This window comes from Daldinia loculata (assembly GCF_022478755.1).
Source record: "Daldinia loculata strain CBS 113971 unplaced genomic scaffold F4817scaffold_2, whole genome shotgun sequence".
NCBI lineage: Eukaryota > Fungi > Ascomycota > Sordariomycetes > Xylariales > Hypoxylaceae > Daldinia > Daldinia loculata.
In genome coordinates, this window is record NW_026054856.1 from 898,580 (window position 1) to 924,946 (window position 26,367).

General features: G+C 45.0%; 9 protein-coding genes across 9 annotated transcripts; 4 read left to right on the forward strand and 5 right to left on the reverse strand.

The window, feature by feature from the left end:
- Positions 1–1,087: 1,087 nt before the first annotated feature.
- Positions 1,088–2,304, forward strand: F4817DRAFT_84910 (ribosomal biogenesis regulatory protein). The gene has a single exon (XM_049307960.1). The coding sequence runs from the start codon at positions 1,341–1,343 to the stop codon at positions 1,893–1,895; it is 555 nt and encodes a 184-aa protein (XP_049163642.1). The 5' UTR covers positions 1,088–1,340; the 3' UTR covers positions 1,896–2,304.
- On the reverse strand, positions 2,305–5,147 carry F4817DRAFT_84918 (uncharacterized protein). Its single transcript, XM_049307961.1, has 3 exons — positions 4,383–5,147; positions 3,500–4,285; positions 2,305–3,445 (listed from the first exon to the last, which is right to left on the reverse strand). Exons 1-3 carry the CDS (start codon positions 5,005–5,007, stop codon positions 2,715–2,717), a joined length of 2,142 nt encoding a protein of 713 aa, XP_049163643.1. The 5' UTR covers positions 5,008–5,147; the 3' UTR covers positions 2,305–2,714.
- Positions 5,148–7,055: 1,908 nt separating this feature from the next.
- On the forward strand, positions 7,056–8,870 carry F4817DRAFT_324023 (geranylgerany transferase type II beta subunit). The gene is made up of 2 exons (XM_049301583.1): positions 7,056–7,568; positions 7,638–8,870. The coding sequence occupies exons 1-2, from the start codon at positions 7,199–7,201 to the stop codon at positions 8,261–8,263; spliced, it is 996 nt and encodes a 331-aa protein (XP_049163644.1). The 5' UTR covers positions 7,056–7,198; the 3' UTR covers positions 8,264–8,870.
- Positions 8,631–9,683, reverse strand: F4817DRAFT_84951 (putative ethanolamine utilization protein). The gene is made up of 3 exons (XM_049307963.1): positions 9,375–9,683; positions 9,233–9,324; positions 8,631–9,167 (listed from the first exon to the last, which is right to left on the reverse strand). Exons 1-3 carry the CDS (start codon positions 9,518–9,520, stop codon positions 8,998–9,000), a joined length of 408 nt encoding a protein of 135 aa, XP_049163645.1. The 5' UTR covers positions 9,521–9,683; the 3' UTR covers positions 8,631–8,997.
- A 752-nt stretch (positions 9,684–10,435) lies between these two features.
- Positions 10,436–11,448, reverse strand: F4817DRAFT_84949 (uncharacterized protein). The gene is made up of 3 exons (XM_049307962.1): positions 11,272–11,448; positions 11,156–11,219; positions 10,436–11,078 (listed from the first exon to the last, which is right to left on the reverse strand). The coding sequence occupies exons 1-3, from the start codon at positions 11,335–11,337 to the stop codon at positions 10,708–10,710; spliced, it is 501 nt and encodes a 166-aa protein (XP_049163646.1). The 5' UTR covers positions 11,338–11,448; the 3' UTR covers positions 10,436–10,707.
- Positions 11,449–13,381: 1,933 nt separating this feature from the next.
- On the forward strand, positions 13,382–14,874 carry F4817DRAFT_324028 (uncharacterized protein). The gene is made up of 5 exons (XM_049301584.1): positions 13,382–13,656; positions 13,712–13,903; positions 13,959–14,200; positions 14,249–14,634; positions 14,690–14,874. The coding sequence occupies exons 1-5, from the start codon at positions 13,501–13,503 to the stop codon at positions 14,725–14,727; spliced, it is 1,014 nt and encodes a 337-aa protein (XP_049163647.1). The 5' UTR covers positions 13,382–13,500; the 3' UTR covers positions 14,728–14,874.
- A 2,987-nt stretch (positions 14,875–17,861) lies between these two features.
- F4817DRAFT_364826 (uncharacterized protein) lies at positions 17,862–20,012 on the forward strand (the record flags this gene model as incomplete). Its single annotated transcript, XM_049306795.1, has 4 exons — positions 17,862–17,955; positions 18,008–18,459; positions 18,519–19,040; positions 19,098–20,012. 4 exons carry the CDS (start codon positions 17,862–17,864, stop codon positions 19,959–19,961), a joined length of 1,932 nt encoding a protein of 643 aa, XP_049163648.1. The 3' UTR covers positions 19,962–20,012.
- Positions 20,013–20,067: 55 nt separating this feature from the next.
- On the reverse strand, positions 20,068–24,261 carry F4817DRAFT_324030 (muts domain V-domain-containing protein). The gene is made up of 2 exons (XM_049301585.1): positions 20,219–24,261; positions 20,068–20,133 (listed from the first exon to the last, which is right to left on the reverse strand). Exon 1 carries the CDS (start codon positions 24,144–24,146, stop codon positions 20,802–20,804), a length of 3,345 nt encoding a protein of 1,114 aa, XP_049163649.1. The 5' UTR covers positions 24,147–24,261; the 3' UTR covers positions 20,068–20,133; positions 20,219–20,801.
- A 415-nt stretch (positions 24,262–24,676) lies between these two features.
- F4817DRAFT_311524 (subtilisin-like protein) lies at positions 24,677–26,104 on the reverse strand (the record flags this gene model as incomplete). Its single annotated transcript, XM_049300008.1, has 5 exons — positions 24,677–25,188; positions 25,241–25,394; positions 25,446–25,496; positions 25,554–25,766; positions 25,814–26,104. 5 exons carry the CDS (start codon positions 26,102–26,104, stop codon positions 24,677–24,679), a joined length of 1,221 nt encoding a protein of 406 aa, XP_049163650.1.
- Between the last annotated feature and the right edge of the window lie 263 nt (positions 26,105–26,367).

Here is a 26,367-nt window from a genome sequence, read left to right on the forward strand (position 1 = left end):
AAACGTTTAAAACATTTAAAACGCATATATTTAAACGTTTAAAAAATTAAATAAACGCGTATATTTATTAATAATAAAATTAATAAATATTTTAAATTAATTAAAATTTACTTTAATTATTATTTTTAATATTATTTTTAATATTAAATAAAATAATATATCAAAAATCGCCCGAATTACTTTAAACCAAAAATGCGAAATTCGTAAAAAAAATAAGTTAAAAATGTAATTGGTTAAAAAAAAATGTAACGGGAAAAGTACAACAAAATTTACGTCATTAATTTAAGTTCATTAAAATAAAATTATACTTTTTTTAACCATATTATTTTTTAATTAATTAAAATTTAAAACAACTTTTTAAAACAATATCGAATTTATAATTTAAAATAAATTTAAAACTTTATATATTAAAATTATATATTTAACGTTTTAAAATAATAATATTAATAATATTATTAAAATAATAATATTAATGTATTTTTATAATAAATAATAATTAATTATATAATAATTATTAATTTTTTTATTAAATTTATTAATTAAATTTATATGTTTTAAATTTTTTAAAATGTTAAAAATAATTATAATAATTATATTATAATAATTATAACGCGTTAATTATAATATTAATTATAATAATAATTGTAATAAATATTAAAATTTAATATATAAAACCGTATAAATATATAAAAAAAGTTAAAAAGTTTAAAAAATAATATTATTAATTTTAAATTATTAATAAATAAAATTTTATATAATTATAAAATATTAAATTATTATATTTAAATATTTTATATAAAGTTTAATATAATTAAAACGTTAAAAATTTTTAAATATTAAAATTTAATATATAAAAAAGTAATATTTTATAAATATATAAAAAAAATAAAAAATTAAAAAAAATATATTATAAATTTTAAATTATTAAAATTAAAATTATTTTATATATTATTATAATATATTAAATTATTATAAATATAATATTTAATTTTTTTATTATTAATAAAAATGTTAAAAATTCCTGTAATATAATATAACTTTAAACCAAAAATTTTCGAATATTTTACCTATAACCCACAGGTACAAACACACAGACCACGCGTTGCGTGGCGCAGGCGGGCGCAGCCCGCCTCGAAAATTTCGGGTCTGAGGTTACCTGAGATAAAATTGGAACTTCATATTTTTCTTTTAGTTTAACATCCCACTCACGCCGTTATAGCATTATAACACAAAGCATAAAAGATATACTCTAGCCATACTGGGTGAATACTACTACTAAATCTACGAAAGACCTATTTACCAATTCATCCCGGTCAATTCCGACCACCAAAACCTCAACAATGGCCCCGCCATCTAAACCAAAGCTCGATGTCGCCGTCACCAAGCCAACACCCTACACCTTCGATCTCGGGCTCCTCCTCGCCAACGATCCTAACCCGCTCTCCACATCTATCCCGGAAGAAGTCGACTCCAACGTTCTAGAAGCACAGCTCGCCGCTACCGCCCGCGACGGTGCGCAAGCCCTCATCAACCAGCTCCTAACCACACTCCCTCTTGCCGCCACCACATCCGGCGTCTTGCTCACCCTCCCTCACCCCGCGACCCCTCTACCGCGTGAGAAGCCCCTGCCAGCAGCTAAGCCCCCCACGAAATGGGAGCAATTCGCCGCGCGCAAGGGCATCAAGCCCAAGACGCGCGAGCAGCGGCACGCCAAGTCCCAAAAGTACAACGAGGAGACAGGCGAATGGGAGCGCACGTGGGGCTACGATAAGGGTGGTGCTAAGAAGCGTCGTGAGGAAGGTATGGTTCAGCAGGACTGGCTTGTAGAGGTTGACGAGAAGAAGGACCGGGAGGAAAAGGCCGCCAAGGATAAGAAGAAGAGGAGAAAGGCTTGATGGACTAGGACTGTGATGCAGAGAAGTATAAATGATAGGCAGGAAGCCTAGACATTGCTGGGAGATGCAGACTTGTGAAAATGGTAGCTTGAGGGAGGCACTCTGTTGATACCCACACATTTCGAGTCGCAATAGACAGGTGGGAGTTTGGCGTTTCCGGCACAAGACAGCAGGTTTCGCGGGTTTGGGCATATTTGTATTGGTATTGCGGATCTTTCCAACCCAATGTATGGTACAGATTCTTTTCTAACCTTCCATATTCTAAAACTCCGTCGCTACGTTTTGTTCCACTCTCCCTCCGCCCTTCTTCCACGCAACGAAGCGTTCGCCGTGTAGCCAAAGTAGGAATTCGTTATGTTAGCACGCAGGGCGCATTGGCTATAGTAATCCGAGCGCCGTTATCCAAGATCCACCACCAACTTAATTTGCTGCGACATGATATGTCGAGTAGATCGACGTGGAGCGCCTAGGCAATAGGTAGTAGGTGTTATGTACTAGGTACTCATGTAGCAGCGTAAGGCCCATCAACTGGTTAGCTCTCTTGAAGGATCCGAGTTTGTAGTTGTTGAGAATCAAAAGACAACGCGTGCCGCTAATTCATAAAGCCTGATCAACTCAGGATAATCGTGTAACGCTAAGATATGAAGAAAAGTTTGAAATCGTAAACGGAGCGTAATATCGTCAAAGAGCACCGCCAAGCCAAATGCTAACCACATTCACGTCCTGGGGTATTATCAAGGCAAAAAAGCTATCATCAGATCAGGATCAACACATCCCTACTCTCCAGTTCAGTATACCGCGACTTAAATCACCCCTTAATTATGAGAAGTTCATTGGGGAAAGAGGCTTGATAGGCGACAGCGGTCGTAGTTCTCGTTCCCCGGATCGTCGTACAGCCGTATCGTGCTCGCCATTAACAGTCAACGAATTCGACGTTGAATACTTCGATATAGGTAGTCCTCCGTTTGGCTGACTCCCTGGTACCGGCTTCTTTCTTATTTTCCCACTGTGGTGTTCGTCGGGGGGAGCCGATAATTTGCTGCTATCAGACGAAGAAAGATTCCGATCACCGTGGACATCGCCCCCACTATGGCTCTGAGACTCCGACGAGCTCAATCCGCGAGGCAGTGGTTGTTGGAATAACTGATATTCTTCTTCGATATATCTAGCCTCGTTCCTACACCCTTGCCAACATAATCTCCAATCGCAAACAAGGAACTTAAAACAGAAGGCATCGATTTTCATGCATGGTTGGAAACATATGCATAGATTGCGGAAGTCCATCTTATTTTTGTCGGAATGTGCGAGAAGCAAGCTGAGATGGCATGTGATGGCAAAAAGGAGATAGTAGTTAAACGGTGACAAGTTGGAGAGCTCATCAATCAGCAGCTGGGGTACTTCGTCGGCGCCAGCGCACTGTCGAGAAATTCGCTCCTGGGCCTCCTTTGGGAATAATTCATCGGGGAGTTCACGGAGCCAGGCCTTGAACATCGAACCGATGATATTGATATCATAAAGGTCGTTCTGTGCGAATAGATCGACATCGTATTCTGTCATCAATTTAGCAAATAGCGAAACGAACCACGGCGGGATGGGTAATCTACCTTCATCGAACTTCCTTTGCCATTTCTTAACCTGAGGGCCACTCCCAGGCACACGATATAGACCTTCAACCTCGGTTCCCTTAAGATTGAGATAATCAATCGCCCGCCAGGGGAAAGCGGGCATCCAAAACTCTGTCTTGTCCCGAGAATCTTCAAGTCTCTTAGATATCCTTGTCAACCGCGTCTGCTCGACCAATGGTAAATTAATAACTTTGAGAACGTAATGCTCGTCATCCACTCCCGTGTCTTTATCCGACGTACTGGCGCTACGGCCGCTTCTCCCAAATAATCCTTTGCTGATCATATCTGCTGCTCGGCTACCAGAACTTTTTAGACCGTTTAAAAATGTCGAACCGTTGCTGTTACTGTCCTTAAAAGAGGAAGGGTGGCTTCTATAATGGTCTTTATCGTGTCGGTGTTCTTTGTTCCCTGGGGCGTCTCGAGGAGGTGCACGGTCGGCGGAATGATTACGTATAGTCGAATTCATCATATTTCTAAAAGACCTCTCGTAGCCATCGGGATTCATAGGGGCCGTCCTCAAAGGCTGCAGGCCTGCCGGGGATGGGTCTCGCTCAGCCTCATGTAATGTGATTGTTATCGACTCCTTTGGGATATGACCATCGTTATCCTTCAGCGACCTATTACGACCCAGAAGCGTGAAAGGTTTGGGCTTGTTCTTTTTCGATGAGTTGGTTTCTTGTTCATTAGTGGATGCCAATGAAACATCAGATCTGGATGGCAAGGAAGGGGTTGTTTTGTGGTTCGAGGGATCAGCGGATGATAGGTCTAGATAGTTGGTGACGAACAAAGGATTAGCATCATGAGACTGGCGTAATACGTAACTGCACTAACTGCACTTTCTTTGACTTCCAATTCGGCGTACCTGAATTTTTAGAATTTTTACTGGATACTCTATCCGGCATGGCGGTGTTCTCCGTGCCGCGGGACATAGCCTCACGCGTCCCTGCGCTGTCCGTGTGGGTATGATAAAGCTGATTGGTAGATCTAGACGACTTCCCAAAGCCGAAAAAGCGACTACCGCTTCTCGAGTGCTTCTCGTTTTCGGGACGAGAACATGTGTCCGCAACGGTTGATACAGTGTTGGAGGATGGGAGGAGAGTTAAGGGCGGGAGTTCTGGCTCGTAGCGCTGAGGAGATTGGTGTTGTCGATGTTGAGCAACATGTACGCTTTCGGGAGATTGCAGCGGCTGGACTGGTTCAACAGGATAATCCTGATACTGCTGTGTCTGAGGTTTGCTAGGCGTGCTTGTGCTAAACTTCCCAAAGGGAGAACGAGGCGACTTGGGCGACTTAGAAGGCGTCGGGGAGGTAATTTGAAGCGTAGGCTCACTCTTCAGTGTAGGGCGCGGACTTGGTCTATCTGTTCCCAGGGCATTGGGATCTGAGTATGTAGGGGCGCTGGCGCTGGTACTGGAAGCAGAGTGCTGGCCCAAGGAATCCGAATCGCCAGTCAGGGACAATGGATTGGGGACTGGCTTTCGGCGCATTATGGATGGTATGTATTCCCCTTATTGTCCTTCGGTCAAACACAAATCGGGGAATACCAGGGACGAGCCTGATTCGCTCTCTGCCGCAGGAGGACAGGCTAAGTCGTGCGCGGTGGAATGCTGTAACAAGTATTGGGGTATCAGATGGATCGTAGGAAGGATTAGCAAAGCGAAATAGGGCAGACTTGGTAATCTGCGACAAAAGGCGCCAGACCCAGGCCGATTAAGGGTAGGTAATTTTTAGGAGGGGAATAATGGTACGGGGGAAAGATATTGTACAACTAAACTTTTAGAACTTGCTGGCAGCAACATACAAGAAAAAAAGAGGAAGACCGCCCAAAGATCCAACCTTGAGATTTCCAAGGGAGAACTGAATCGGGGTTGAATTGAATATTCAAGATTGATTTGACGAATTGATGCCTCCGGGAGAGTCCTGACAGCAAGTAGCTGGCAGGGGATAACAAAGGTATCCACATTCACGGTTGTGTCGGTCGTCGTACCTGACGAGTTGCGAAAATGCGCTAGGTCTCAGGGGTTAACACTACATGTAACTACATATCTAGATGTATATATGTACATGTTATCAAATGGCAGTAGCAGAGAAGCTAAAATACTCTTTTCAGTTACACAATTTCTACAATATTGAAGTTGAATAATAACAGTACCTGGATATCACAAACCTGGAATTACATGTACCTAGCTTTGAGCTTGTTTGACTTCCTCTTACCTTTCTAAGTCTAGCTACTAGAGAGAGAAAGAGAGAAGGCTTAGAACATAAGACATAAGGCATGATAAAGTAGTGATACCCTCACTTAAATATTACTTAATATAAATCCAATTGCAGGAATACGTGTAGTATTTACTGGCGAATAAAGATGTTAGCTTGAAAATAGTACTAGTAATGTCAGATGTTGGAAAGCTACTTGCGGCATAACTTCAATGGAGGTTAACCTTTCAGGATTTCACTTTAACTAGTTCAATATTCTTTGTCATTAGCAATATATCTGAATGATCAAAGTTATTTTTGCCTGCATTGCTACTCTACATGTAGCAAATAAATAGGTACCTCGATATAATAGAAAGTATTGCACTGATATATCGATCTAAAGCAGTATGGTCTCGGTATGTTCATTAAGGTTCGATTGGCTTATCGACCGATTGACCGCACATAACCGGGCTTGCCGGGGTCCACCTTACTTCATTTATGTAAAGGCGCGTAATAAGATTTTAATTCTGAAACAGGCTCTCACGCATAACCGCACTTTCTACTGTGCCCACATTTTCCTCGGCGAAATGTAGCTAGACTTAGCGCTGCAGACGTACGTTATTAGGCATCTACTAACACAGGTATGCATCGAGATGCAAGTAAATCTCAACTAAAGATTATAACAATACCTAACCTAACAATATATATTGTCGTCGTCGTATCAATGTTTATATGCCAGACATTCCTGTATCTCATATATTAGTTTACGTACGATAACCTCCGAGGACGTCTCATGTTCCTGAGCGTACCTAGTTTGTCTTAGTCAAATTCTAATAATAGGCTCACATATCTCACGAGGCATTCGACAGAGCATCCTCCTATTCTTTAACAAATTCACCCTATTCACCCCCAGTACATCCTCCTCCATGATGCCATAACCCTGACGATTCCCTTCTAGGTAGAGCACCGAAACTTTCTAGTCTCACATTCGAAGGGGTAATATATGGCAAGTAAATTTGTAAGCCAAGATGTATAAGATACTTAACTACTAGGAAGAACCCAGATAAGTTACGGCCGCCATAGTCATATATGCGAGTCATATACCATGTAATAAGCCAATAGCATGGTCTAGAATTAGAATGGAATACACTAGATTAGGTTGCTGGAGATTCTTCAAAGCAAACACATCGATAGATGATGCATTTGTATGATTGTATCAGCCACTTCCATATGTACTGCATGTCCACTATGCATGTATATGTACATAGTATGTACAGATTACCTTCGGTAGGTACATTAGTACACATGTGGTTAGGTGGTTCCACTACTTCAACCTGTCCCACCTGGCACCTGCTCTGCCTACAGGGCGGGACTTTGCAAACATACAAAACATCTTTCTTCGTTAACTAACTAGGTAGTTATATAGTTACCTGCTTACATCTTATTCAGTACCTGTATCAGTCGCTATCACATTTAGCTTGCTATATGTCGGGGATTCAAGAACTGCCAGATGAGCTTCAGCTCGCAGCCGCGGCTCACGTCAAGTATATTCAAAGCTTAGACACAAAGAAGGATGAATATGAGTACTGGCTCACTGAGCATCTCCGTCTAAATGGACTATATTGGGGACTGATGGCGCTCCATTTACTACGACATCCCGATGCGCTCCCCCGAGACGAGGCCATAGACTTTGTCCTCTCCTGCCAGCATGAGAGCGGCGGTTTTGGTGCCGCACCGGGGCATGATGCTCACATGCTCTACACAGTCAGCGCCGTGCAAATCTTTGTCCTACTTGATGCCTTGGACGAGCTAGAGAAGCGCGGTAAGGGCGACGGTAAGGCTCAAGTGGGCAAGTGTGAGTCAGCCAGCTACGTCCCGGTTTTGCTCGCCGCCACTGTCGCGTAAGAGCTAACTTAGTCTTCAGTCCTGGCGGATCTTCAAAATCGGGAAACGGGCACGTTTGCCGGCGATGAATGGGGTGAAGAAGACACGAGGTTTTTGTATGGCGCCTTGAATGCTCTCTCGCTCCTTGGCCTATTACATTTGGTCGACGTCAACAAAGCAGTTGACTACGTTGCTGCTTGCGCCAATTATGACGGCGGCTACGGTGTTAGCCCTGGAGCTGAGACTCACTCTGGTCAGATCTTTACTTGTTTAGCCGCTCTCTCCATTGCCGGGCGTAAAGACTTAATCGACGCTGATAAGCTAGGCGGCTGGCTCAGCGAAAGACAGGTCGCCTGCGGTGGCCTAAATGGGAGACCGGAGAAGAAGGAAGATGTGTGTTACAACTGGTGGGTACTGAGCAGCCTGGAAATGATCGGTCGCACACACTGGGTTGATCGGGAGAAGCTCATCAAGTTTACTCTGAGCTGCCAGGACAGCGAGCGTGGTGGACTATCGGACCGACCTGGTGACATGGTTGACATCTGGCACACGTTCTTTGGCCTGACTGGCTTAAGCTTGCTGAAGTATCCAGGCGTGGAAGCTATTGACCCTGTCTATTGCCTACCAAAGTACACTATAGATCGTGTATTTGGCAGAGCAGGATAACTGCACAACAACTTCTAGCAAATGTCTGCCCTGGTAGTCTACTCGTACACCTCGATCCCACACGTGATTTTTTTTTCCTTCTTTTTTCCTTTTTTTTTTCGCTCCTCGAGGCCTCGCTCATCAATGAAGGGCTAATACTATATCTTAATGCCTTATTGAGTATAGTTAGAGCCTGGTCAGAAAAACATCTCTTGCAATCTAATAACCTACTAACGTAAGTCTAAATGGTAGTTAGGATACAAGGCAAGAGTAGAGAGATCCCGAATGTTTCCCCTTCTTGCTCACAGTTTATTTCGCCATAACTAGAGCCATAAGGGTTGCACTCAGACATTTCATACTTGTTAATAGAAGCTTCATACATTCTAGCTTCTATCTCAGGAATTCCTTCCGTGTCACCATTTGCAATCCATCCCCTGTTTCACGATGTTCTCATATTTGGTTCTCTTTCGATTTCCTTCTCTACTTTACTATCAGTGTGGCATGTATCTTTAAGCCTTGGCTGTCCGCTTTACGACTACATAGTACTTACCAAGGCAAAGACCCCCGTAATACCGTAACCAATAATATCGAGATGGTCAGTTCACTCATTTGCCCTTATATAACATGCAAAAACGTGGTATCTTTTCAGTACTATATACTCTGGCTTGACTGTATGGCCAGTCGAGTGATTACTCGCGCGACCCCCTTTCCGATACTAGAATAATGACGTGCCCCTGTATACACACAATATCACCTTATGCGCTATCCTTCTTTCTCTGCCCACAGTAGAAGCCAAGCCCATAGTCATCCGTAGTAAAGGTGATCTTTGAGCCCTTGGGGAAATAGAAAACATCGCCAGGCACAGCGTGCACTTTGTTGCCTGCTTCATCGCTTATATCAAAGCTACCCTCAACAATTACCTTCACTATAACATCATAGATCCATTAGTCAATTAATCATTTCTCGGACTTTTTGTTCAATGAAGCTTACTCTCGTGGTATGTATACTCGTATACAAGCGGTGTTCCCTTCTCCAAACGGTAGAACCCGGCCGAGATAGGTTTCGCGGGGTCGAGATTCTCGCTGTTTTCTGGTTAGAGGAGAGACGTGTGATAACCTACGGCAGAACTTACGACGTCGAAACATCGCCTAGAAATGCATTATCGTTTGCAATTAGCGGCGGCTTGGTGCTCTGCGCATTGGAGTAGTAAGACATCGGGACAGGACCTGATGTGGTCGAGCCCGTCTTTGATTTGGCCTTGCTAATAAAAGATCCCATATTGTATTGTAAATCGGTTAACTCCTTATAGGTATCTCAGGATTAATTCTCTAGTAAGACTCGAATCTTGAGAATATATGTCTCTATAGGCCTCTATCTATACTATCGAGATATCTACCTAGGCTTCGTATCCCGAACTCGGCCGCGGCAGCTTTCTCCACTAATACGATTCACCACCTCCGGTCAGGAGATAACAGAATACCGACTTACATTTTCTTATAGCACAATGCGAACTGAGATGGGGAGCTTTCAACTGGCTCCTTTCCTGTTTACGGTCTGATCAATGTCTCTGGTTGGGTGCGCGTCCCTGCATTATCTTGTCCAGCTCCTAGATGCGCATCCTATCTACCCCAAATTTAGGTACCCATCCCGATTGGACGGGGATTGGACGGGGATTGTTCGGCATCGCATGCAGATAAGCTATACTCTAACTGCATCCTCGAATGCGGAGTTCGTGATCATCGCTACGTTCCGCTAGCACTATCACTTTGGGACTTGAGGATATTGGCCTGTACATATCTCAGTATCGCCACCCAACTTCCCCCGCACGCATCTGTATTGGCTTCCACCTATATCTTCATACAACATAATCAACTCTCCTATATTTTATTAGTACTGCCACAATTTTTCCAGCCAATCAGATCCTTAGAATCGCCCCGCAGTTGGCGACTTTTTCCTTTGCCATCCTATCGCATAAGGTCTGAAACACATGCAAATAGGATAGAAAGGTCATGCAAAACGCGCTCTATCCAACGATACCAATTATTAGAATTTTTATACAATATTATAGTAGGTCAATTGATTCTACGAAAAATTCATCGGACGTGCGCTAAGGTGTGGCTAGCCAATCAGAGGCCAGAGTTATTTGTGGCCGTGAAAAGGTCAGACTATTCATCACGTGCGTATGCTACGGAGGCTGGGAGGACCACGGCCACGGCCACGGCTGTGGCCGTGGCCGTGGCCTTAAAATATATGAAATGTTTTATTTTTTGAAAGAATTCATTGTTTAAAAAAAAAAAAACCTCCCCGTACGCGTTTGCGCGGACGGGGTAGCGCAGCTAGTATTGCAAATTTATCTATTATAATTGAGGTAAATATCTACATGTTCGATGTCAAGGGAACCCCACTAGGAGCTTAACAGGGGATGATAGTTAAACATTAAGAATTAAATACTATGATTACAATACTCATCTAAGTTTAATTACTCCGTCAGGATCGATAACCTCGAAATGCCCATCCCCACCAACTCCTAGGGATTTTAAATTAAGAAGTACTAAGGATGATCGAAAGTCTGCTCTAACGGTCAACCGCTCGCCCTCGGGCTCCCGGCCTTCTTTTAGCGTCACCAACAGGCAGGTCTTATCTTCCATAGTCTGTTCATCAAGAATAACCAGATGCTCAGAAACAATTCCCTGCCTGACTGGATCTAAATGCTCACGGGAAAACTTGACGATGTCTTCAATACCCCAGCCGTGAAAAGGGTATGAAGCTGGTTTCCCTACTGGTGCTCTTGTAGGTTTCGTGATAGCCTCGACGTCGAGAGTATCGACTAATACGGCTAGGTATTTCTTCACAATTAGCGTGCTCCTGAAGGGGGTTTATGTCGAACGGTTGAGACTGTTCTCAAACACATACCAATCCAATCTACACCCTCAAGCTCTGGCGCACCCAAGCTCCGCGTAAAGAATTCGTCTAATATCTATTAATTTCTGATTAATAAATTGACGAGTTTCCTAGTAGATTCCACAAACTTCTTTAGATATAGGGGCAGTACAAAATACAGGGATAGTATCTTGCAAGCTATCTGAGTCTGTCATATTTAACGAGTTGATGATTAGAAAGTTAGATAAATGAAGCCTTAGGTGGCTAATTAGTTCGTGTGATAGGATAGAGTTATATCGAATCAATTGGAAAAGATGTGTCAAGTATCGGAGACTTTTCAGAACTGTTAGTAAATTCATCAGGTCATGTGATAGGTGCCATGATAGAGTCTCAATGTTCGTTTATGAGATGAAAGGACCCTTAACACCTAAATGAAATGGCGGTTTTCTATATTGCCTAGTTATTCCTCCTTTATCTTCCCATACTGTATGGATGGATTATCATCAAGTCCCTCATCTATTCCATATATCCAGGGAGTGTATGGCACCATGAACGAACCTCTGTATATAGAGGTAAGAATTTTTACACATACTGGTCCTGTGAGGTTGTTGTAAGAATGTAACAGGGGTTAGGCCACTGGCCAGAGAAAAGGGTGTCTCTGATCCGAAGTTGGGAGAAACGATATGTGTTAACGACCTTAGATGTACTACCAGTTCTCTGGCACTGATATAATATTCCTGATTCTTCGAGCTATAATTGATTTATTTATTCCTCCTCGTAGTGCTTAGGATAGACTTGTCTTGTTTGGACTCATTTGATATTGGGAAGTGAGAGACATGACATAGGTAGAGCACCCCTAGATTAGGTACTTATCAAATATATAACCATATTGTAGACTCTAGTTAAATGAACTATTAATATAGTTCTTCGAGCCTCCCTGTAGCCCTTGCATTATTTCTAGTCCAAAGGTACCATTTTCCTAGCATTGGAATCGCTGTTGCTTCACCCAGTTGCACATCACCTGGCCGACACAACCGCAACACTTGCACGCCTATACCATCTCATTAGCAGACTACACGGAAATTAGGTTTCCTTGCGCGCCTTACCTTTTTGGCTCGTTCGTCATTATTCGTCCCGCCGATACACGATAGTGTTTGATTGTCCCTAAACCGGAATTGATTGTAGCAGGCATTAGCGTTGATGACATCGGCGCAATCATCTGTTGCCGCAAGCTCCCGACTACATTCAGGGACTTGCTGGCCCAGATTCAAGGAGAACCAGAGTGATGTGAGTGCGAAGGAGACTTTCATCGTGAATATCGTGAAGCTATTCTTTCTCAAAATGATTATATATATACCTGGAAACGGAATTTAAGGCTGTCTGACGAGTGTGTTTATAGGTAGGAATTGAGAGTATTCTACGAATGAGGTAGATAGCATCAGAGCAGATATACTAGCTGAGCTCTTGGATATCATTTACCACCATGTAAAGTCTCGGTGTGGTTTAATTATCACTTTAGCCGGACATGTCAGTTATGATTGGAGGTACAGCGCCGAGCTTCATGAGGTAAGAGATAACTAAGAATTGATCGTCCGTCGTCATTCGCCAAGAATAGAAACTTCTTGATATTATATGACAACTATAGTGCGGGGATTGTGAAGAAAGGGAGGCGGGATTGATGATTCCGGTCTAATACAAGATATCCCAACACATGGGTCTGCTGTAATCTGGGCGATATTTATTTCGAATTTTGAAGTTTCATTAAACTCTTTTCCTTGGGCCAGCGTTCCCATCGGCATCTAATATAGGTTTCTAATGTATAAGAACTGGTGTGGCCTTACTAAATCTTACAAGACATAGTGATGGAGTTATACATATACTACCCTTGTCTCCGATAGAGTACATAATAATATACAGTGAGGAATAGGGGCCTTATACGAACGAATGTACATATTTTAAAAGGGGCAGGAAATAAAAAATTATCTACCGAGTAGACATCAGAATTAACTTTACAGATATGTCACAAGTAGTATATGACTGGACAAGGCTGCCCGCCGTCTGTCTACCGAAGCTCTAGCCAGTGTTAACCCATGCTCAAGTCCCGAACCAGTAAACCCTTCTCCACATTAACCGGAATCAAAGCTAGACGGGTTCGCCTATCGAAATGCTCTCCGATATTAATGAGTAATATCCTCCGAGACCGAAAATTAAGCTGGGTTTTCTGTCGGGTGTGGGTGAGACGGCAGTGGTTTACGGAGTAGCAGGTGATCGTCATGGTTAAGACCATAACTACCCTATCACCTGTCCCTTTCTGACTTCGATTTTGGTTCTAGGTCCAGTGCTGACTTGGAATCAACAGCTTGAGAAGCAAGATCAAGATGCAGCTTAACATTTTCGCCGCTGCTTTTGGGCTGTTTGCGCCTGCGAGCGCACTGCTTCGATTCGGCTGCTCGGGTTTGACCGTCCAACGCCTAGATCCCTTGGTCAACCCGGGGATAAACCCATCCGCTCATCTCCACCAGATTATTGGAGGCGTATGCTTATATTTATCGAATTTAAGATTTTTTGTTAGTGACTAATGGTATACAGGATTCTTTCAATACATCAATGCCTCCTGAGACGCATGATCTCGCCGCGCTTTCGACTTGTACAACCTGCCAGTTCACAGAAGACCTCTCTAACTACTGGACTGCTGTCATCTTCTACCGTGGCAAGAATGGCACTTTTAAGAGGGTTCCGCAGATGGCCCAGGCAGGCATGGAAGGCACCCAGGGCGGCATGGTGAGCAAGGACCGAGCGTATTGGTTCTATAATAACTGTCTAACTCACTACAAAGGTTGTTTACTACATGACTGATGCCTTATTCGATACTACTCAGAAATCTACTGTTACAGCTTTCAAGCCTGGCTTCCGTATGCTTGTTGGCGACTCAACCTTCCATGACCGCGAGGAAGCTAGGAAGTGGCGCCAATTGACTTACATCTGTATGGAGAATCAGGGTACCCGTGCTCCAGAGAGTATCGGTTTCCCTACGAAGCCTTGCCCTGGGGGTATAATGGCAAATCATCGCTTCCCTACGTGAGTATCTCACACGTGTGTATGTTGAAATGATCTGACGCAGTGTAGTTGCTGGGACGGCAAGAACTTAGATTCTCCTAACCACCAAGACCACGTCGCGTACCCCGAAAGTGGTACTTTCGAGTCGGGTGGCCCGTGTCCTTCTACGCATCCAGTCAGGCTCCCTCAAATACTTCTCGAGACGGTCTGGGACACCAGGGCCTTCAATGACCCAGCAGACTTCGCCGACGGCAAGCAGCCCTTCGTCTGGTCGACAGGAGACACCACTGGCTATAGCAGCCATGCCGACTACATGTTTGGCTGGAAAGATGATTCCCTCCAAAAGGCCATGGATGGGCATACGTACGTCTCTGCTCCGATGCTCAAGACACAAAGTATTTCCCAGCAGAACAGATGCAAAGTTCCCGATATGGTAGGAGAAGATATCGATAGCTGTAAGTAACGCAATATGCTTCCAAGAATTTTGTTTCGGTGTCTAATTTCTCATAGGGTTGACCAACCTACCCGGTGCAAATCCGGTCGTGTAGGGAACGATTTTTAGGATAGCTACGGGTTACGGGCTGCGGACGACTTTGCGCGTCACCTACCTACCAGTTAATGTTCTTATTAATCCACCAAATTCTCGAAATACTTTTCTTAGTCGACTTATCAATTATGACGCGTTCCTAAGGTTGCTTAGCTTGATGTATTCCAATTTGAAAACTGTAGTGACATTTACGAATCTACCTCCTAAAGTACCTGTGCACGGACCTGGAGAAAAATGTACGCCTTCTCATTGGTTCAATTCTCACCTTGACACGTCCCCAACCTCATATCTCTTTGTAAATCAGAAGGACGTTAAATAAAAAAGGTGGCGCACCTATCAGCAATAATTATTTATGCCAGCCTATTTTGTTACCGCTGTCTTATTTTAGTACCGCTGTTATGAATACTACTGATTGTAAATTTACCGATTGTAAATTTTGACTGGATAGAGGTACTCATAAGTCATTAGCACCCATTGTTCAGAAATCAACATCAGCATATTAAGCGTGATAAGATAATGAAATACGAGGAAATGCCAGCTAAATTATTTACGTACGGGGGAAATATACGGGGGATCATACATAAGTCACAACATTGTGCTATTGTCTTGAGGGAAAGAACTACGAGCACGTTGAAGAAGCATCTAACCTAGGTAGATGCATGTACATACTAGATGACTGGAGGATCTATGTTAAATGTATAATCCTGAACTACATGAAATGGAATCTAAGTGTGTTTATGGTTTTAGTCTAATTTACTAGCGGCTTCTTAGAACTCCTTAATCATGATAGGCTTTTGAATATCAAATTTCCATAGCTAACAGTATTATCATACAGCTCAGTACCTACCTAATGTAGTGTCCTAGGAATCTATTACCGTACAATGTGTGAAGTTAATGTAATATGGGTTTTTCTTAACTAATTGATTAACTAGTTGCTTTGTATTATTTACCTACCTACCTAGGTACTCTTCAACCTTTCATTTCTTATGAGGGTGTGGTTTAGAACCTAGCAGAAACAACTGAGTCCATCGACATCGCCACCTGACATCTTCATACCTTACGATAGCTAACAAAAATTTCCAGCTTCGAGCCTCTTCGTTCCTCACTACTAACCTAAAGCAGTAATTACGATACCTACATCAGGATCATGCAATTCCCTGTAGTCCCAAGGTTCCCCCTATATTGTTTATTTTTCTACAGCACTATTTTGTTCTCTTAGTTGCCTAGGTACCTACCTACTCATTATGTATCTTTTAGAAATGTGGTTGCCTAATCTCTCTCGTACCTTCCTCATATACCTAACCTACATGTATGTACCTACCTACGTAAGGTAGTTTACAATGTTTCTGCATCAAATTAGTACAAACACACAAGCACAGGCCACATTATCTTTCAGCGCAAGAGATACCTGTAAAGACAACCTAGAATCGCCTTTTACTTCTGTATTCTTTCTACCTTAGGTACATACCTACATAGAGTTACGTAAAGTTAGGTACATAAATGCAAATAATACATGTATGTATCATGGTTGATGTAGGATCAATTGGAAACAACGACGTTGATTAGGAAGGCACCTTACCTTACGTACCAGACCACCTCATACATTTTACCAAAATTTTGGCAATTGCTGTGTTGTATCTAGCAGTCACCGTCCATATAACGTAACCTCCTCCTCCCTCGCACTACGAAAACTCTTATATTCCAGTCTCTACCCCTTCTTCACCTTCTACTAGGTAGTCCCACCTATCAAACAACACAGATCAACCAGGGCGGATGTCTACACATCCAACGGCCTTATCTTCCTCAAGTTACACAGGGCTGATCTAGGAGTCAACACCTTCTTCACACTTCCTGCGGAAAGAGTTCATAACAACCAGAGTAAGTAACCACTCAACATCGTTGGATTTCTTTCTAGTCTTCTCCTTTGAAATACCTCAATTCCAGGTATCTTAATTCACGAGAGCACAATACCTCTTCCTCCTCCAACTCCTCCGAAAAAGTTATTCTCACTCTCCTAATTTTACCTCATCCTCCCTCATCTTTACCTCCCGCTCTATTATCATCTATCTGCCTTATACGAAAAACTTTCTATTCCGAGTCGGAATCACGAAATTTGATCACATATCACCACACTTCCATATTCCAGCCATACTCTATCTAACAAGCAGCTATTTACGATATTAGGCCCCCATATCCTCATTCGATTCTCACAACGCCCCGAATTAGTGTGACACCCCAATCTTGCCTTGGCCATATCACCCTAATTCGTCCAACATATCCTTCGTTCATTTGAGTGACCGCTTTTCTACTACCTACCCAACGCCTCCCCACATCTCCCGGATAGCCATAATTCGGTCGGAGATCATATCATTGGAGATTTGAATTGCTCTACGCCATCTACAAGCGATAGAAAATTTGGGTAGATTACTGATAATCAATTCAGCAACCCTGACTCCTCAACCAGGGAATCGGCCACTCTAGTTAAGATATAGGACGACGACTCACCCGCCAAATAGATCCGAATCCTACTTCTTGACCAAGGTCTTGGCATCTAGATTCTGCATACCAACCTTGCGACACAATACAACCCCAGTAGTTTGACGCAACTACTAATCGATCTATCTCAAGATCAGCTAATATTAGCCAGGAAAATTAATCTTTAGTGTTATTGGCGGTCCCATTTCACGAATTCTCGATACTTATTACCGTGACTGCGGATCCCCCAAGGCTATTGGCAAAGGCTCGATAGGCAGATTCATTGAATCCCTTTCCCTTGCAGACGTATTGGGCTGATCTTTCGTCTGATTGCTATTGGCCGCTTCGAGTTAGATATTGACTCGTGTTTAATACAGGCGGGGCCTTTTAGGTATGTGGAACTTCTAGGTTTTTCCCTATATCCAAACTTTGAGGAATTGCTCCTCGGGAAATCCAACTGCTTCATTTCCCCGGTGAATTTGACCTCTAGGACTTGGGGTGCTGTTTGTTTAGGTTTCGTCTTCTCCCTTGGTCTGGTCCGCTCTTTTCTTAGGGACTGCCTTTTGACCTTGGCAGCCTACTTCCTCAGTTTTCCGTCCAACATGATGTCAGTTTACCTGGAAACGATACGAATATATATGTATATCTATGGTGTTTGTAATGGCGTCTGTGTTATTCACCGGTACACGATATGGCTTCAAAGCCACTTCTGATGGCCTTATTTTTATCACCCCAGTGTTCATCAAATATAACGGTAACGGCTAAACTCTATTATAAGAGCCAAAACGCTGACTCGTTCGTTTTAGAGGAAATGGCATCCTACTCGCGTCAAGCCTACCTTGCTGAAGACCCTGGTGGGGTTCTCCGTGATATTGAAGTCGACGAAGAAGCAATGATGTCACCGCATCGAGTCGATCAAGGAGGCATCCCGCTCGTCTGCTACGCTTGCGAAAAGATTCCAACCTTCTCTGATCTTTCTCATCTGATCACCCATGTCAGCTCAAAGGCCCACCTACTGGAGCTTTACAACCTACGCATCAAGAGTTATGGCAACGAAGCATGCGCTGCTCAAGCTCGCAAGTTCGAAATCTGGAACCAGACATACAACATTGACCAGTTGGTTCGGCAGCGTATGGAGGCAAGGGACGAAAAAGGTATCCAGCCACAGCGACGTGGCTATACTCAGAGAGACGAAGCCTCTGGTCGATCGACAGCACGTCGTGGCGCTCGCGGTACTCGTGGCCGTCGTGGCAATGTGGTAAGTCTTACTTTGGCTCTTAGTAGTGAACTAATGTTCTGACGTATTATGTACTACAGAACTCCCGTGGTCGCAGTCGCAAAGTTTCTGATCTTACGGATATCAAACACGAGCCAGATGATGGCATGAGCTTTGGAGATGGCTATGAAGACCTACAAGGTCCTTCAATTCATTCTTGGCAAACTAACCTTAACCCGCTCATGTCCCAAGAGGGTGATCTAGATCTGATACCACAGGGAAACTTCGAAGACTGGGGAGACGAAGAGGATCTCGTAAAATATGAGTCTTCGGAGGCTGAAAGTTCCTACCCATCGGAGAACCTCACCGAGGTCACAGAAGTTAACGAGAACGATACGGGTAGCCTTAGTCTCAAGGGTGTGGTATATCCTGGCATGGGTCTCTTTGATGCCGCTAAGGAGGAACAACGGCGTAAGAGAAACCAGCGCAAGCCTCCCGCTGTTCTTCTGCAGCTGGAAATCAACTCGAGAATGGTTACAACGCAAGAAGATGTATATGATTTAAATCTCGAGTACCAACGATCTAGAGATGTTTATGATGATCCATCCATCGATGGGAGCGAGGTAAGTGGAGAGGGAGCCACAGCTTGGTATAACACACTCACTAACATGCAATTCGAGGACGAGGACGATGTAGAGAGAAAGCCTAGACGTCGAGGCGCCCAAGCCCACGCAACTTTAGTTTCCAAGAGGGCAAAGCACCGTACTTCATCTCGTGATACTCGCACCACACGTACTACTCGAGCAGCGGCACAGGCTGCACAACGGTTCACATCGACAGAAGACTTCATTCCGCCAGCGCACAGTCGAACTTTGAACGCCGGGGGGAGGATTGCGAGATCTGCTTCAAATTGCGGTTCAGTGTCACAGGCCCAGCTACCCCTTCATAATCATGGGTTTCAGGGAGAAAGTAGCATAATCCACGATCCTTTGGTTATGGACAATGACCTAGGTTGGGTGCTACCCCATGAATCTGCCGGTGACACTCCGGCTGACATTGAACAGCAGACGTTGCCGATACCCCCCCTGGTAGACGAAGGCGACAGTGAGTCATTAATAATGTCCCAATTCGCGTATACTGGGCTCACATACCTTGACAGTCAAGACCGTCTACCCGGCCTTGCCTTACGACCAGGCAACCCGAATCTGTCGTTCGCGTCTCCAAGCCCTAGTCTCAAACGACCCTCATCGCATTTTCTCGGGAAGGAGAATGATAGCTTAGCACGAAAACCGCCGGTCGCATCCTCGAACCCCTATCTACAGTCCATCAATTCTACCCACAATGAGAATTACAACCCGCTTTATGTCCAACCTCAAGACGGACTTGCGTTTCGCATGTACGATACGTATGAAGAGGACGTAAAGCCGGTAACAGGTTTCCACCCTGTCAATGGTCACGACGGGTTCAACTCTTTACAGATGCAGGCTCATCATGGTGCAACGTATGCCTCCAACCAGACCGGTGCTGACGATTTCGATATTTAGAATATCGCATTTATTTGGTACGACCTACACGTCTCGAGTCGTCGGCTAGCGAATGCCACTTATGTTCTCTTCTTAAACGAATTAAGCTACATATCATCACTGGCCTTGAACACATCATGCTCTAACTTTCGAAAGTGGAAAAGTCCGTAATCTCAAGGTAGTAAAAGCACTGGTACGTTCCCTCCTTTTAACAAGGACTACCATCACAGGTACTCATATGACATTCCATGAGTTCGCGATCCTAACCACAATCATAGGCAAATCATATTGGAGTGTATACTATTACGATCGCGTTTTTGCAACTCGATTGGACGTCTTATCGACCCATGGTTGGCCGTTTGACTGCTTCTTTTAACACCGTCGATGTACATACTCGGCCCTGAACCCCTTGTTAGATTGTCATTTCTCCCTTCACCACCCCAACTTGCAGGACAATGGGCTTCGGCTATCTCATTCGCTAACTTTAACCTACTGCCTGCCATGGATGAGTTAGATTCGAGAGTGAAGATTTTCCGCCCTAGGTATGGTAGGCTCATCCCAGTATCAGGGCAAACTACCTAGGTATCGACCAAGGCATCATAGGGCCGCGGGATTAGGTTGATGAGATGGAAACAAGAGACTTTACACTATTCGACGATGAATCATGACTATATTAGGTCTAAAGGGTAGACTATCTTAACGATTTTGGCGATGGACTCACATATTTATTATTAGTACGGGCTTGTTGTACATTAAGTGATAGCTGTTATTTAGACTACCACACGTTCTATTACATAAATTGCAATGAATTCCGCCAATATGGAATGACACACTAAGAGTATAGACATCGTTGAGGGATCTCTAGAGTTGCTCAATACTCGATACAAGATGATCTAACTGGTCAGGTCCGTTCCCCAATACATCGGCCAGGAGCCTGGTCGCGCCATTCAGCCTACGTATTTTAATCATTTCCTCGAGTTCCCTAGACTTTCTTGCTGCAACATCCAGCACTTTCCGCGGAATGCGAGCCAATCTCGCTACATTTAGACCGTAGGATCTGTGAGCCATACCCTCACCTACCTCGTATAGAAATGTGATATCCTCTTCTTCTCCATCTTCATCTTCGTCGTTACCTTCGGCTCGCACTTCCTCACCATCACCGCCGCGCTTGGTGGCAGTAAAGCGCATGTGGACGTTCTTGCAGCGGCCGTCGAGGCCGTCGGCGACGCGGGCCAGGTTCTGATAGTGGGTGATGAAAAGGGTGAGACAGCGGGTATCTTGCACGACATGGGTGAGGACGGCGTGGGCGATGGCGGCGCCGTCGTGGGTGCTGGTGCCACGGCCGAGCTCGTCGAGGACAACTAGGGAGCGCGGTGTCGCCGCGCGGAGGATGCGCGCTGTTTCGGAGACTTCGACCATGAAGGTGGATTCGCCAGCGAATAGGTTATCGCGCGCGCCCATGCGCGTGTAGATTGCGTCGGAGAGGGTTAGAGTCAAAGATGAGGCGGGCACGAAGGATCCGATTTGTGCTAGGAGTACGAGGAGTGCGACGGCGCGGACGAAGGAGGATTTACCGCCCATGTTGGGCCCTGTGATTAGGTGCGCGAGGGGCGTTGGGGAAGATAGGGTCGTGCTGAAGGGGATATAAGACGTCGTTAGGGTCTGTTCTGCGATAGGGTGTCGGCCTTCGCTGATGGAGATGGTCGGGGGTGAGTCGGATGGGAGAAATGTGGGTTTGGAGTAGCCGGGAAGGGCGGCGACCTTGGAGAGGGAGAGGAGGCAGTCAAGCGTGGCGAGGGAAGAGACGGCGTCGCGGAGTGGTTGGTAATCTGATGCAATGGCTTCAAGTAGAGAGGTGAAAGCTACGTCACAGGCGGCTGACAGAGCCTCCTTGTGCTGGTCTCGCTCCGAGATGAGGCGGACGACCTCTGGTGTGTGGAAACGCGAGAGCTTCTTCGTGCCGCTAATCTTGAGCCAGGAGGCGGGGACGCGCTTAAGGTCGCCATTTGGTACCTCAATAAGGTACTCAATGCCGGCGACGGTGACGTAGGGGACGGGGGACTTCTTGCCAAGAGTCGAGGCAGCTACTTTGCGGTGGGCATCCAACTCCTGTTCCACAGACGCGATGCCTAGTTTGTGCTCGGTGATGGCGTCCGTTTCTTCGCTCTCGCGGAAGAACGTGTACTTATCGTCCCGGCGCGCAGCCTCGGCATTAATGCGATCGAGATACGACAAGACGGTGGGTAGTATGAGGGGTAGTGAGGAGATGGCGGAGTTAATTGCTTCTGCTGCGAAGCCCGTGTCTTCAGATGACTTCACCCGGGCGAATTCCATTGCTATCCTTTGAAGTGTTTGAAGGACCGCTAGGAGCTCGGGACGAGTACACTTCCCATAGTATATACGGATTAGACTTCGCTCAAGGTCTGTCCTAATACTCTTTAGCAGATGCTCTAGTTGGTCGACCTTGGCTGTCGAGGCGTTCTCGAGTAGCTCCTCGATAGCGGTTACCCTTTCTTCAAGGCGTTCCTTGTCCAAAAGGGGCCGACCAATCCATTTGCGAAGTAGCCTCTGTCCAAAGCGAGTCAACGTCTTATCGAGGGCCCAGAAAAGACTGCCCTTTTCGGTGTGGTCGGTTTGATTGCGATACACCTCAAGGCTCTCCAAGGTTGTGCCGTTGATCAACATATGCTGACGAGCAGTGAAGGACTGGAAATACTTAGTTAAATCGAATATATGCTCGAGGCCGTACTCTTTCAAATGGTTGATCATAGAAGATAAGCAGATGGTGACAGGCTCTGGTAGTTTGAGGACTTTGTCAAGAAGTGCGCTAGCTTGCTCATTATTACCTTCGGAAGCCTCCTTTAGTTTAGCAGAGTAGAACTGGGCGACATGCGAGTAAGCTTCGGCGGCAATTGTCTTGGACTTAGGAATCCTTTCAATTCTGCTTCGATCGCCAAATACGTTGGTGGCGCTGCCTGATAAATGCTGAAGGAGCTTGTCCGTAGCTTTGGAGAGATCACCAACAATGAGAAATTCGCATGGTGAAATATGCAGGAGTCTCGTTTCGATCTCGCTTCTCATGAAGCCGTCTTCGAAGTTGTCATATATGATATCACCGGTCGCAGGCTGTACTGCGATGATACCAACATCGACTTTCTCGTCAGTACCCCATCCTTTAGCCTTTGTCTCCGTGATACAGAGGAGATATCCGCCTGCTGGAGCCCCCGAGTTATCCCTCTGGTCCAGCTCCCCAATCTCGTCAACGTACGTTCCCTTAGTATAGACATTGGTAAGCTTTCTCGTGAAGGGTGCATTGCGGTTATCACCGGCTTTCTTCAACGCTGCAGTCTCGATTTGGCGAACAACACCAACTTTGTGACCAGCTGCGACCAAGCGCTTAGCGTGTACCGGTAGTCGGTGCACGGGAATACTTGCAGACGCGAATCTGTCAAGATGTGCTTCAGAAGGGTGCTCGTCGTATCTGAACTTGCCGGGTATACAGACTATACTAAGCTCCTTGGCGGCGATACGGGCGTCCTCGCCAAAGAACTTGAACTTATATCCCACTTCAACAATCAATATGGTGTCCATGTGCTTTCTCTTGATGTCCAAAAACTGTATCTCCATTGGTGTGAGTTTCCCCGTCTTGGCTCCCTTCTTCTTGCCTTTCGTAGGTGGTGGCGGTTCTTCCTCTTCGCCATCTTCTGCGTCCTCGGCCGCAGCTTGGGTTTCATCATCTCCCTGCCCGGTTCCACGTCTACCATATGCCATACTATCCGGGCGCCCGAGCTTCTGTACAAATTTACGGTGAAGCTCTTCTTTTCTCCGCTTCTCATAAGCATCATCTTCCCCCTCCTCGTCGACTGCATCTTCTCGAGAGGTTGAGCCGTTGTATATATAACGTTCCGTACGAGTACCCGGTCTGCTTGGCGCTAAGGTAGGGGAGGATCTAGCAGCTGAGTTCTCTAACTCGTCATCCTCGTTTTCTATATCGGTGACTTTCGACTTTTTCTTAGGGGGCGTGTTATTCCCATTATCGGTGTCTTCTCGGAGCGGTCTCTTTCGGGAGCTATCAGGGGTATTATTGGGGCTCTCGGGATCCTGAGTCTGGGGCTTTCGGAGGGATGTAGCTAGACCATTAACGGTCCTCGGGGTGAAAAAGTTAGTGAGAGATTGCTGCTTTTTCTCTTTGGGCTGGCCGGCCATTCTGAAGATAGTAGCAACTAATGTCGCTAGTAATGCAAATTGCCAATGGTGGTTTCAATTTTGGAGACAAGTCGTCATAAAGTTGAGGGCGGGACGCGTCTAAGAATCAGTAAACGCGTTAAGTGTCCAGCACAGACCAGCTTCTAAAGTTTCTGCTTCAGGGGAACTCCTTGCCAATCTCCATGCCAATCTCCACTAAGCCACAGGATACATGTCTGCCCGTACCGCTAGGGGAAGACTAACCCCCACGCAAATTCAACCTAATATTTCGTACTTCGTACACCACTAACTACCTCTTTACTACAACTTCTTTACTACAACTTCTTTACTACAACTTCTTCACATAATCACTCATCACCCAGGTTTTCATATTGCCATTGACATGAAAGATATGAAATTATTCTATATACCCTATATGTATCCTCTTCAGACATCTATCCTATCCAATCTACTCTATTTTACTAAGAAACAGTTTTCCGAGATCCCGCCAATCCGATCCAATTCCAATGGTTATGTCCTGCTAAACTCTTCTATAGTTCAGCTTCATTACCGTTGAATGCGATCAAGTTGGGACTTCCATTTGCATTCTGCACCTTGTCTCGTGTTCCGAGGTCAATCAGGCGACTGGTGACCTTTTGCGCGCCTGAAATTGACTCTCGCGACATCAAGTACGTCACAAGTCCGGCGACGTGAGGACAAGCCATGCTGGTTCCGCTCATGGAGACATAATCCGAGTCACTATCTATCCAAGCTGAATAAATATCGCTTCCCGGGGCGAATATGTCCACACAACTGCCCCAGTTGGACCAGTCTGGTCGATTGTCGTTCTGGTCAATAGCTGCTACCGTGATCGCTTCCGGAACTGCTGCCGGACTGTACGTGCATGCGTCGACGCCGTAGTTGCTAGCCGCCACTACTAATGTCATGCCAGTTGCAACGGCATTCTTGACAACGTCGTCTAGAGCCTGGAATCTGGGGCCGCCTATCGACATATTGATTACAGATCGGTCAATTTTCCCCTTCGTTTGAGCATCGTTCACGGCTGGTAGAGGTTAGATTCTGTCATTGGTATTCTCTCGTTCGTAGCGACTTACCCCAGTCTATTCCAGCAATGATTCCAGACCAGCTTCCAGATGAGTCTTTGTCTAGAACCTTCACTCCGATGAGCATAGTACTATTATTCACTCCAACCGTGTTGCCGCCGACGGTTGCAGCTGTATGGGTTCCGTGCCCGTTGTCGTCAACATCCTTTGGCAAATATCAGCAAATGTTACAGTAAGCTTCGTCAGTACAACTTACCTGAGCCCCGTTGATGAAGTTCTTGCCAAATGTAGCCCGTCCTCCAAACTCCTAGCTTAAGTCAGTCACCAATGTTCAATATTGGATTGAATGCGGAATGCGGCTTACCTGGTGAGTCACGCGAATTCCGGTGTCTAGTATGTAGGCGTAAGTTGGAGATTCAGTATTGCTGGCGACGTCGTCTACATAGGTCGCAACACCGGGGTCCCGATGGGAAATTCGACCCAAACCCCAGGTATCAGCCTGGGGGTCTGATCTAGGAGCATTGCGAGAGATAGCTGCTTGAGCAGTCACGCGGCCATCTCGAGCAACGTATGAAACCTTATACCAGTTAGAATAGCTTCATTGGAAGTGTATAATTGACTCACCAGAGGATCATTACGGATATTGTCGAGAGTTGCATCGTCGCACTCAACGTGGTAGCCATTGAAACCAGGAACCTGATAGGTTTTCACGACTCCCTTCTTGGCACCTTTGGACCGCTGAGAAGAAGTATAATGGATCCGCTGATAGTGTGCTTGAAACGTCTTCGGAGTAGCGCTTTTCATAACTACAATATAGTTATCGTCTATGCCATCTGCAATATCTCTATGCATGAGAGGCGCCTTGGCTAGAGCAAGAGGCACCAAAGCCGCGAGAAGCAGATGAAAGGTCTTCATCGTGATTCTTTTCCGAGTTGGCAAGACGGAGATGTACTTCTGAATAAGCTAGACGAAAGGCAGCGGAATAAGGATATGATTTATGAGGCTTGAATAGGGTTTGCTGGATCAGCTGGTCAGGAATTATGATAGATAAACTACACCGTCTTCATTGATTCTTTTATAGACAGAACGGTTAGGAGAGTCCCGAGGTCTCCATTGCTTTCATGGTATCTTCCGTAGCACCATAAACACTTCAAATGACTCCTCATGCAGTAACTCTA

Coding starts and splice junctions, on each gene's coding strand:
- F4817DRAFT_324030 (XM_049301585.1), bottom strand. CDS start 24,146: ATGGCCGGCCAGCCCAAAGAGAAAAAGCAGCAATCTCTCACTAACTTT.
- F4817DRAFT_84910 (XM_049307960.1), top strand. CDS start 1,341: ATGGCCCCGCCATCTAAACCAAAGCTCGATGTCGCCGTCACCAAGCCA.
- F4817DRAFT_324023 (XM_049301583.1), top strand. CDS start 7,199: ATGTCGGGGATTCAAGAACTGCCAGATGAGCTTCAGCTCGCAGCCGCG. Junction 7,569..7,637: donor TAAGGCTCAAGTGGGCAAGT/GTGAGTCAGCCA, acceptor CTTAGTCTTCAG/TCCTGGCGGATCTTCAAAAT.
- F4817DRAFT_84918 (XM_049307961.1), bottom strand. CDS start 5,007: ATGCGCCGAAAGCCAGTCCCCAATCCATTGTCCCTGACTGGCGATTCG. Junction 4,286..4,382: donor TAAAAATTCTAAAAATTCAG/GTACGCCGAATT, acceptor CCAACTATCTAG/ACCTATCATCCGCTGATCCC. Junction 3,446..3,499: donor GCAAAGGAAGTTCGATGAAG/GTAGATTACCCA, acceptor AATTGATGACAG/AATACGATGTCGATCTATTC.
- F4817DRAFT_84951 (XM_049307963.1), bottom strand. CDS start 9,520: ATGGGATCTTTTATTAGCAAGGCCAAATCAAAGACGGGCTCGACCACA. Junction 9,325..9,374: donor CTAGGCGATGTTTCGACGTC/GTAAGTTCTGCC, acceptor ACCAGAAAACAG/CGAGAATCTCGACCCCGCGA. Junction 9,168..9,232: donor CGAGTATACATACCACGAGA/GTAAGCTTCATT, acceptor ATGATGTTATAG/TGAAGGTAATTGTTGAGGGT.
- F4817DRAFT_84949 (XM_049307962.1), bottom strand. CDS start 11,337: ATGACAGACTCAGATAGCTTGCAAGATACTATCCCTGTATTTTGTACT. Junction 11,220..11,271: donor CTGCCCCTATATCTAAAGAA/GTTTGTGGAATC, acceptor AGAAATTAATAG/ATATTAGACGAATTCTTTAC. Junction 11,079..11,155: donor TGAGGGTGTAGATTGGATTG/GTATGTGTTTGA, acceptor AGAAATACCTAG/CCGTATTAGTCGATACTCTC.
- F4817DRAFT_324028 (XM_049301584.1), top strand. CDS start 13,501: ATGCAGCTTAACATTTTCGCCGCTGCTTTTGGGCTGTTTGCGCCTGCG. Junction 14,201..14,248: donor GCAAATCATCGCTTCCCTAC/GTGAGTATCTCA, acceptor GACGCAGTGTAG/TTGCTGGGACGGCAAGAACT. Junction 14,635..14,689: donor AGGAGAAGATATCGATAGCT/GTAAGTAACGCA, acceptor AATTTCTCATAG/GGTTGACCAACCTACCCGGT.